The sequence below is a fragment of the Brienomyrus brachyistius genome, chromosome 1 (genome assembly GCF_023856365.1).
Source record: "Brienomyrus brachyistius isolate T26 chromosome 1, BBRACH_0.4, whole genome shotgun sequence".
Classification (NCBI taxonomy): Eukaryota; Metazoa; Chordata; class Actinopteri; order Osteoglossiformes; family Mormyridae; genus Brienomyrus; species Brienomyrus brachyistius.
In genome coordinates this window covers 53,117,729-53,128,917 of record NC_064533.1, presented here as the reverse complement: position 1 = coordinate 53,128,917, position 11,189 = coordinate 53,117,729, and the positions used below count along the sequence as shown (strand labels likewise).

At 47.9% G+C, this 11,189-nt stretch overlaps 1 protein-coding gene across 1 annotated transcript; it reads right to left on the bottom strand.

Annotated features, from left to right (window-relative positions):
* Positions 1 to 873: 873 nt before the first annotated feature.
* Positions 874 to 10,555, bottom strand: rnd3b (Rho family GTPase 3b). The gene is made up of 5 exons (XM_049015994.1): positions 10,222 to 10,555; positions 9,837 to 9,924; positions 3,982 to 4,091; positions 3,409 to 3,543; positions 874 to 2,799 (listed from the first exon to the last, which is right to left on the bottom strand). Exons 1-5 carry the CDS (start codon positions 10,366 to 10,368, stop codon positions 2,551 to 2,553), a joined length of 729 nt encoding a protein of 242 aa, XP_048871951.1. The 5' UTR covers positions 10,369 to 10,555; the 3' UTR covers positions 874 to 2,550.
* Between the last annotated feature and the right edge of the window lie 634 nt (positions 10,556 to 11,189).

Genomic DNA, 11,189 nt, shown 5'->3' with positions numbered 1-11,189 from the left:
CAGCAATGGATTGCACATGGATATGAGATGATTGTAGCTCAGGGCCAACCAAAGCTTTTCACTGAGTTTTTGTCTTAATTCCAGAACATTTGGGATATAATCATTTAATGAGGGCGTCTTCATGGACTGAATGAAAGGACTGGGAACATTACCAACATCGCTGAGTCAGACTCTCAATACCAAATCGTTCCAGTCGCACAACAGGAATTATACTCTCATGACATGAATTTCAATAACCTTTTAAATGCATACCTGATCCACTTAGGCTGATTATTGATGTCTGATGAGAAAATAACTTGGAAGGACACGGTGCTGTACACATCCTGACAGTTACACCACATCTGAGGTACTCTAAAGCATCAACAGAAACCCCCAAAGCCACCCCCACCCCCGCTTCCTCCCCAAGTCTTTACTGAATTTGCCTTCTGGGACAAATTGTACCTAAATGTTTGCATATGACACACCTTATCCTTTGTTCGTGTTCCCTGTTTTCCATCTCTTCACAGCTGTGGCTGAGCTTCAAAATAACATGTTTATTTAACAGCTTGTAGTACCTGCCACACAATACTGGACCCAAACCATTAAGCTATACAAGTCTCCAAAAACCTTCAAAATTAGGTCAAAGGAAAGTGTTCATTAATGTTAGCATATGGCCAGAATACGTCCACTGCCACTTTAAATGAATTTCAGCTATTTCCATTTACATTTTTCTCCTATAGTTTTGACTACGGGAGACCATATGTATAAACAATTCTCACTAGTACATGGTGCATTTAATTCAACATCATTGCATTGCAGTCTCATAGCCCTGCATTTATTAAAACCCATAAGAGGTTAATTCTGGAGAAAAAAAAACACATATACTATACCACAAACATTTTTTTCTGGATTTATTTCAAAGGGGAAAAATAGATACTTCAATAAATACTGCTAAAACATCAATGGAACAGACATACAAACAGACATTCAGAAAAGGATGAGGCTCTACAGTTTTAACACACTTCCATAACTTAAAATTTCGTTCATTCATTTGTTTTTTTTTTTTTTGTTTGTTTTTAACATTGAAATTGAAAGCATAGCCAGCTAGCTGATAATACTGCCCCCTTCGGATAATCGGGGCATCACGGTGAAAGCAGTCCAGGAACAGGCCCATTCAGCAGAAAGGCAGCTCACCGCATCAGGTGAAGCCTCATTCTGACGACCGCCGGCTCGTAACACAGACAAAAGCACATCCAAATCCTCACCCGGCAGCAAAGCCTCTTCAACGGAGTAAAAAAAAAAAACTCAGTCTCTGTTTTCTCGATCCCTCACAAAAGCCTGTAAAAACCTGCACAGGAGTGTGTTTCAGCAGTAAGTGGTGTGTTTCTGATGACCCAACGTGGATCTGGAGAAAACTATATGCATTGCATAGTCAAAGACCCCCCCGTAAAGGGAAAAACAAGGGGACAGCGGGACAGGAATTTGTCTGAGGTTGTCTCGTGGATGATGAGGAGGTGGCGAGGAGGGAGGATGAGAGAGGGCGCCCTCTGATTGGCTGATGCATGTTTCCACACGCACACATCACACTCAGGCACTAGCATCGAGGCCGACCGCAGGCTAGGGCGAGCCCACGAAACACACCGGCGTATCCCACAATACCCTGTTGCCATGGTGACACGTCAAGGCTTGGCTGAACGCTGGTCAAGAGCGTAATTAAATTAAGGAGCATGCGGAAGCTTCCGGGGGAATTCGACACAGATCTTTGGTTGGAAAACAAAACAAAAATGGTCTTGAGTGGAATGTTCTCTGAGTTGTGAATGCGAGCGGCACAGGTTTACATCTGGAGTGATGTCGCGGTGGTACAATGCCGCATGCAGAGAGAGGTTCCTCATTCCACTCGACGGACTGGGGATGGCATTGAGGAAGAACTAAAATCCTGAAGAGCCGATTCTAAACCACAGTGATTCACGTAGTCCTTCATTGTCCACCTCTGTCATAAGTGCAAGGAAGGCGCTTGCCTCTCCTTCGTGAGAGCGAGGGGGGTCTTCCGCCCCTGAGGATCATGAGCCTCCAAAGGAATCCCAGTTTTCACATCTTTCATCATAGGAAGGGATCTGACAACTCCCATTTACCTCCTGCAGAGGTCAGAAGAGGGTTTGACCCCCCCCCAGCCCGAGAGGTCACAGAAGGTTTCCAGCAGGGTCTGGGAAGGGGGTAGAGAAGTGGGTATGTTCAAAAACTGGGGGGCAGACATGGGCGGGGCATCTCGGAATGCACCAATCAGCTTTCGGAGAAATCTCTCCTGTGGGCATCCACTCAGGGTCGTTCATTTGGCACCTTATGCTCCAGCTTACATCAGACCAACAACCGAGGGGGTGGGATGGGGGGTGGACTGTGGATGCTTTAAAGTGCAGAAACAGCCAACAGCCAACTGCTGTCTCCCAAGTTTGCTTGATGGTCAGTTGGATTGAGGTGGTCCCAGTTGGGGGGGGGGGGGGGGGGGGGGGGGCGGATTGGCATCCTAGCACCCTGCTCTGCCTTCGCCACAGTAACCCAGTTGCTCCCAATGCATCACATGACCACGCAGCTCTTGGCTTTGTCCTTGCGGAGGTCTGTGGGTACAGTACCGAGTTCCGCCCGCCCAGGCATATGCGAGATGCGCTTGGTGCTGCGAGTCGTCTTGCTGCGTTTCACATGCTTGTTGTTCTTGTTGACGCTCGCCAGCGTGGCCATGTGGAAGATGTCCCGCACACTGTTCTCCGACTGCAGTGCCGAGCACTCGATGTAGGGGGCGCCCATCTGCTTGGCCATGTTGGAGCCCTGGAGGACAGCCGTAGAGTCAGTCCACAGACAAGCAGCCAAAGTGTTCAGGCTCACATCCCAGCATCATATCTGCGCCCAGCTAATTAACCCCTGGCCCTACCACAGCTACTTTGCATGTAATCATCTACTAAGCAGCCAGCAATATCACCACACGAAATTTACATCACATCGTCTCTATGGGGGTCTCTCATCGAATTTATGACCTAAAAACTTGCACTCAGCAAAATGAGAGACTACTCTTCAGCCACTGTAATGGGCAGCTCTGGTCCTAGCTGAAATTTGGAATCACCTATAGATGAGGAACATGCAGAAACCAGCCTACACACGATTTAGGCACATCATTTAAAACAGCCTAAGGCAGTGCGAGAAGGGCAGCTGCTGATAATTTATGCAAAGAAGGTTAAGCCAAAAATGTCATCAATCAAAGGGCCGAAGGAAGGACTATCTGGTCAGAATTCATTAGTATTCAACGACTCAGAAGTTTTAGGGTATTAAAAATGGGAAAGGGGGAACGGAGCTGCTTTTACATTTAGACATGTCTCTGTGTCAGCAGCTGTGTTCAGCCCTTAAAAGAAGCAGACTCATCTAGTGAGGAATGACGCTCACCTGATCATATGACACGGGGGTCTGCCTGTGATTGGACAGTTCCACCAGCGTGGTCAGATCTGTGCGCAAGTCGGATTTGCAGCCCACCAGCAGAATCTTGGTGTTGGGACAGAACTCCTGGATCTCACCCTTCCACTGCAGGAGTCAGGTAGATGAACGTTAGAAGAGGCAGCTTGGCGGAAAGTCCACACTAGGAGTATCCCTAGGGGCTTTCCCGCATTTCAAACGCAAAAGGCCAGGCTATGATCTAACCGCTGGCGGAGGAAGACTGAATGATGATAAGGTTAAAGGTCAAAGGTTGTCTGAGACAGCAGCGCTTGCTGGCAAAGCTGTGACCATTACGACCTTTTCAATTACCTCACTTACTGGTTGAACTGTTTTGTCATGGTTGAAAAGGAACCCAAAGCCCCCCCCCACACCCACCCCTTCCTGCTTCATATAACTCCCCCCTTGAGTTGTCCAAAGTCACTTGACCTGCTGCAGGTCAAGTGACTTCTTAAAATATACATGAAACAGAACCATTCACTTCCTCCACCCTAAAGCCCCTAACCACCTGTCATTCTTCCCGCTCACCTTCTTCTGCACGCTGTCAAGCGTCTCCGGCCGGCTGATGTCGAAGCAGATGAGGACGGCGTCTGAGTCGGGGTATGAAAGCGGCCGCACGTTGTCATAGTATGGAGACCCTGCAAGACATTAAGCCGGGGTGGGGGGCGGATCAGCAAGGGGTATGTAAGGGACAGACAGACAGTGACCAGTCCTGCCACACTCACTGCACCTAGTTGGCACTTTTATACTCGATTACTAATCATGATTACTAATCATTTAACCCATTTGTACAGCTGGATTCCCATTAAGCAGTTAGCGAGCCTGAATCTGTGGCCTTAACCGCTGCTGGAGCAGGACTCATAGCATCAGACATTAATTAGCCACTTCCGCATCAGTGCAAGTCATGTCAGCCGTCTGACCCCCCCAGCTTGTCCCCTGAGGAAGATTTGAGCCTCATTTGCATCCAGAAAAGCAGAGGAATGGATCCTACTCCCCCCCCCCCCCCAAAATAAAGTTGGGCCAGAAAGCCCCCAGCAATTACTCAAGCCGTTCAGAGACCTCTTCATCTCCCAGAAAACATACGATCGGTCGCGGCGTCAGCAGCTCCGCCAAAAAGAGGTCGATTAATTTATCTCAGCCATGGAAAGAGCTGTTTCCTTTATAAGAAAGTAATTTATAAGCATTTACTTTTTGAGTTGCGATGAAAGACGGAGTGCAAAGATCAGTCCCGTGACAGTGGCAGCAGACTGGCCCGTTAAGCACAAACTAAAACGACCAAAATGGTGGTGGGGGGACTTCAGAGAGACCACAGAGCTGATTTGGCAAAAAAGCAAACCCCCCGCAGTAGGAAAAGAATCTGAAAAATCTATGTTTTATCTGCCTTCCAACGATGGGGGGAAAACAGTGAGGGTGCCTAAAGCAACAGAGCATGGCGGGGGTGCCACATCGAGTTAAGGTGACCCCCCCCCCAGCCAGTGTCGCTGGGGAACTTGAACTACCCACAAATAAAGCAACGCAGCCTTCAGGAATCCGTGGAATTCTGTTTGTTCAAGTATAAAAGTTCTCTGGGAAGGGACTCCTGCAAGCCCAGATTTACACCATGTGCACGAGCAGTCGCTAATCCCCCCCCTTCATCCTCCACCCCCTCCCGTGCCCTGTCTGCGAACAGTTAATCTAAACGGTCTGGAGGGGAGGTTTGCTGTAAGTTGTATATATATTGTGGTGGTCTGAGTTTCATCAAACGGCTCCCTCCGTGCCACACAGAGAGCTGGGTGACCACAGAGCAGAAACCACCGCCAGTATCTCTCTCCACAGACTCGAAGGCAGCTTCCAGTGCTATGAGAAAACAGGATGAGAAATATGTATGTGGGGGTGAATGATTTCCCATAAGAGGCTGCTGACATCATCATTTTGCGATGATCTCATGTGACAAATTCCCCAGAGAGAGTGAGAGTGGAGCAGTCCCAACCCCTTCCACCAGTACAGGTCCACAGAAACCAGTAAAGACCACTTCATCTTTTGCAGAAAAATCCAGAGAAATGACAATTTTCATGTCTGAGTAGTGTTTTGCTTGTTAAATACATACTAGAAATACTAAACAAATCATCCGTGTCGTGTTTGTATTCCACTTTAAGAGTGTTATCTCTGTGCCAGTCCAATGCCTGGTGGAGTTCTCACCATGGAACATGCCGCTGTTTAGCTTAACTTTAGGGAAGTGTGTGTTTACGTTTATATTACATTGTGGAGGCCAAATGTCCACCAGAATGTATTAAAAACCTGTTTTGTGAAGTTGTGGGCATCATTTTTCAGGTCCCCACAAAGATCTGTGAATGCAATAAAAAAAAGTAAAAATGCCATAATTCTTATTATTTTGATTGGTTACTTATGGTTATGGTTAGGGCAGGGTAGGGGTTAAGGTTGTCATAGTTAGCGTTAGCATTTTTCCCATAGAAGTGAATGAGCGGGCCCCATAAGGATAGGTATACCCTACATGTGCGTGTGTGTGTGTGTTTTGCACCATGGGTTTCATGCTTCTATGTGACATTTTAACCTCAGCCTCTAAAGAGGGGGGCCGTCTGCCGTCTGCACCCGTGATTAAAAAAGTTTGTTCTGATGATGCAAAGAACCAGAAAGATACACAGACTGTTGCAGACATACAAAGACAAACAGCTGATTCTCCATCCACTGTTAGCTAAGCATGCTGCCTGTCAAACCAGCAAAGGTCTTTTACTCCTTTATTCCTGACACATGATCTCCTCATCACTCCCCCCCCATCTCAGGGCAAGACAAGTGCGTCTATAAACTATCAAGCTCTCTCTTAAACAAGGGGAGCAGAGGACAACAGGGCCTGGAACCAACAGCTTACCGGCTAAGATCCAGTCATTCATCAGTCACTATCAGTACACTGTGGTCCATAACCAGTACAAGCAGAACTAAACCATCTAGGGGCTGGAAACACCAGCTCCCAGAGCAGAGGTCAGACAGCTTCCATCCAAGATTGATGGATGGATTGATGGATCATTTATTTCTGCACTGTAATAACAGCCCTCCAATAAATCATAACTGACTGAGTTGGCCAGGAAATCCCGCTCCCCTTCTCAAACGTGTCTGCAGCTGAAACAGGGCCCCAGCTAAATGCATTACAGCTCCGGGTGCTTTAAAGAGCCTCTCCGCAAATGCTTAAACCTGCGGGGGGTTCGCCGCCTGCAAAACGCTGACAGTCCCCACATTCCACAGGCAGCCCGGCCCTCCCTTCCTCTCGCTTCCACACCTGAGAATATTTTCGCCCCATTATCTGCATTAATGGCACGGCGACGGCTGATTGCTTAGGAATCAGCCAGTTTCAGGCAGGCAGGCCCTTCTCTGTCAGAGCCCACATCCGCTCCTTTGTGCTGCGACGACCCAGCCCTCCGCCTGAGGAATGCGCAGCACGCTGATTCCATTTTCCCAGCGCAGACGGGCGAACCCCACGCTCTCTACACTCCAGGATTAACCGAGACCACCCCCCTACGACTGTCAGTCTGAGCGAAGAGCGTGAGGCACGCCGTTTGAACAGATAAATTCAATTCCATTTTTTTTTTATATAGTGCCTTTCACAACACAGCTGCTCCAAGGCACTTGATGAGAGTGTGTGACAGTACAATACTGCAAAACGTATACAAGATGGTTCATGAAACAAGAAAGAAAGAAAGAAAGAAAGAAAGAAAGAAAGAAAGAAAGAAAGAAAGAAAGAAAGAAAGAAAGAAAGAAAGAAAGAAAACAACGGAGGAGAGGAACCAAAAACTCCCGACTAAGGAGAAAAAAAGCTCTGGGTGTCCAAGGTCGACTGGCTACCCAACCCCCCTCCCAGGCATGGTAACATCACAGAATAAAAACAGGGTGCAAACTGCGGTCATGGTTAAAGTTTATCAGCCAGCCGGTTCTACAAACTTAAATTCGGTTAATCTAGATAGCGATGAGAAATGGGAGTTTCGACAGGTTATGATGGGTTGGGACTGCTGTGCCCAGTTAAAAGTTTAAGCTCTCCCATTAGAACACCAGACTGGAGAGACTGGAAAGAAGACCCTCCTCTCACCGAAGACCAGAAAACAACAAGGCTACATAAAAGCCCAGTGACCGTAGGGGCAGCCTCCGCGTGCCCCCTCCTCTACCAGGGAGCCTCTGGAGGGATCGGCCCGGGTGCCAATACCTTTCCAGCTGTTTCCAAATCAGTATTTTGATTACGGCCTGACTGACAGCCGGGCCTCATTAACTGCTGCACAGTTAAATGGAAGAAGAGTGGGTGGCCTAGCACTTAAAGTGTGGGGGGAGACACCCTGGGCAGGGGGGAGCATATATATCGATGGGGACTGTGTGTTTGATAAAGGGATTTCAAAGGGGGTGCTGGTCCGACAGCTCCTACCTTCCAGGCATTGCTCTGGTAATTATAATTTTAAGTGTTGGGGCAGGCAGACAGAAAGAAGATGGTTCAGTTCTGGGTCGGTCAGGTTATCTGAGGAGGCAGGACACCTGAATGCCCCCTCCCCCCCGGGCCATTGTTTACAGATGTAGGGCAATGGGCTTTCAGGAGACGCACTCCTCACAAATACTTTGCTGAGGAATATTGCAGAATATCCAGAGACAAGGCAACTGTGGCAGGATTTTGAGCAGTGTGTGATGTACTCGCTACGGGCGTGACATCCCAGACCAGAGGCTGCCCCCACCACCACGTCCTGCTCCAGTGAAGCCGGCGGGTCACGCGTAGAGTCGCCAGGGTAACCTTACTCATGCTCTTCAATACAAGCGGTGCTGGGGGAAACGCACCCCCACCCCCCCAAACCTGAGAGGAGGGGGGGGGGGGGGGGGGTGAGGGTCCTCTAAGCTCAGGGTTTTTTCTCTAGCCATTGTATTCCACACAAGCATAAGCTTTTCAAAAAAATGCAGGGACCCTCCCCCCGTAAACCCAGGCCCATGAATTTCCCAAGCATGAAAGTCTTCTGGCAAAGCGAAACTCCTCGTCAGAGGAATTCCTGGGTCAGGGGGGTCACCATCCACCTCTAGCCCCAAGCTGCTGCTTGATCTGCTGCTGCAGCCCCCCCACCCAAGCCTCCCAGAAAGCTGCCCAGCCTATCCTCCTGCCAAGGGACAATGATGGATTGGTCTAGCAGGGTGCTGCTTGGTCCACAAAAGCCCACCTTACATGACAGTGGGGCTCCGCCACAGCTGGAAATCACGGGGGAAACCTGTTAACATCACGCAATTGCTTGGTCCTACATAATGGCACAGTGCACCAACAGGTAAGTCTGTGTGAGACATGCATTTACCACAAATGTGTGTGTTTACTCAGAATGTAAGTGCGGTCCCACTCAAGCCTCAGTAAAACTCTCATCACCCTCAGTCAGAAATCACTTGCAAAGTTACAAAAGTGAAGGATTCTGTGTGTGTGTGTGATATATATATATATATATATATATATATATATATATATATATATATATATATATATATATATATATATGACCTTGTACTTCATACCAAGGCTTTTACTATTTATTTGTCCACGACCTATGAATGGCCCGGAGCACACATTCCAAATGTATGAAAACATTGCAACGCCACCAGAAATCGTTACTGGTATACTGGAAAGTCACATTACGGATTTGGGACGGGAAATAATTTGGCGTCAGTTCCCAGCATCGCCTCGAATAGGGGCTATGTGTTTAAAGTCGTCCCGCTGTTCGTCTTCAAGCGCAATATCCCCCGTCCGACTTGGATCACCCCATTCCACGCATACCGAGGCGCGTCACTCGTCCCAAGAGACGCGCAGGAGCTTCGGACAAGCCCGGGCAGGTCTGACACACGCTGACTCCCGACCGAGAACAGGGTTTAACCGGCGTTTAGCGACACATGATATATCCACCCTGCCCTAACATAAGGAACAAGCACCACGTAGCGTGGTAGGAAATAACCACCCTATTCCGACCTAAGGGATATCCCGACGTATGGAAGGTCCACCCTGTCCCGGTAAAAAGCCGGGAGTTGGGGGGGGGGGTGCTTCCGGACGGCAAATACTGCATCATGCTGTATTTACAAAGGATGACCGAAGCCAGGCATGGGAAGACCCACACACTATAGGCTACATCATAGTCACAGGAAGCGATCCACTGCCGGCTCTCATCACCATAAAAAGCGATACAGTCGCCGCAAGTACGCTTCAGATTCCAAACATTTCCTATAAATGCAAATACTCTATGAACGAAAAATATGACACCTGAGCCCCTACAAACATACAAATTCTCACCCAGTTATCCGCGTTGTATATTTATATACCATGGAAACACATCAAACCCAAAACCATTTATTCTTTTACCCCACACCGCCCCCACCAAAAAAAGTTGACTTACCTGAGGTGTCCCACAAACTGAGCTCAATCCTTTTCTTGTCGATTTCAAAACTCGCAGTATAATTTTCAAATACTGTCTGCACGTAGTTCTAGAAAACAGAAGCAGGTAAAGCAACCAGTTACACACAGCCATGACCAAGTTAAATCAGACTCGAAATAAAATAGCCAATACTTTCAGATCTTTTAGACAATACAATCCAAAGACACAAATCTGTCCCATTATCAGATAGCAGTGAGAATGTCACAACTTTGTCCTTCTGACATTATTCCCAAAATAGCAACACGGTTTTAAATAATCTTCCGACAATGTCAATCCCGATCTCCGCACAGTAGTTTCATATAGTTTTATTTCCATATGTTTAGAGAGGGAAAATCCTTGACCGTACCTCTGGGAAGCAGTCCTTCGCAAATACGTGAAGTAATGCCGTTTTCCCACACTGACTGTCTCCCACCACCACTATTTTGCATTTGGCACTCTGATTGGGATCCATCCTGGATTTCAGTGATTTCTGACTGGATCTTCTCTCCTTCATTGATTTTTTTTGCTATGGTATAGTCCTTGAAAGCACCGAGCTCAGTGACAACACACGCATACAGGCAACGCGGAACCAAATTCCAGGGAAGCAAGAAGCCGAGGTATCCTCTCTCGCGAAGCCCTTCTCCTCACCGTCCCAGTACTGCGCTACCCCGGCGAAGTGCTCGCAGGTTTTTATACGAGCCTGGAAACCAATCGCCTTCCCTCACATGGGAGGAAGCGGCGCGGTACTCCCCTTTCTACGGAAACAAAAGACAGCGAGCGCTTCGTCTGCAAGCACAGAGCCCTCTGTCGGCTCTTTATTATAGGCTCACAGTTGTTTCGTTCCGCAATTGTCCAGCCTTGATAAATAATACATTTTTAACAGCGACCTTGCGACATCAAATGTCGTATGTGGAATACGTATCAAGTTTCCAAACAGATTACAACCTTAATCGCGGCACAGTACGCGGGATCCGCACATTAAATTAGGTTTTATTACCCGAATGCGATCTATGAACAAACACAGTACCCACATTTGTGACACCTGCTTGAATCGGGCCGGCACAAGCAGCTCCGGCCTGATTTAAGGTGACACCCGCTGAAACATGCGGGGGTTACGGGTGTCACGGTCTGTCATAAAGGCTGTCTACGCTTTGTCGCTCTGCATCTGCCTTTGAACCGACGGCCCAAACCTCGCTTTTGTGTTCAGACCAAAACTCCCCAATGGATGAAGGACAATGGGATGAATTCAATTAAATTCTGAATTATGAGCTAAGAGACTGTTTTTTTTACGGGAGGGTTATATTAGGACTTTGGATACAGAAATAATACGGACGA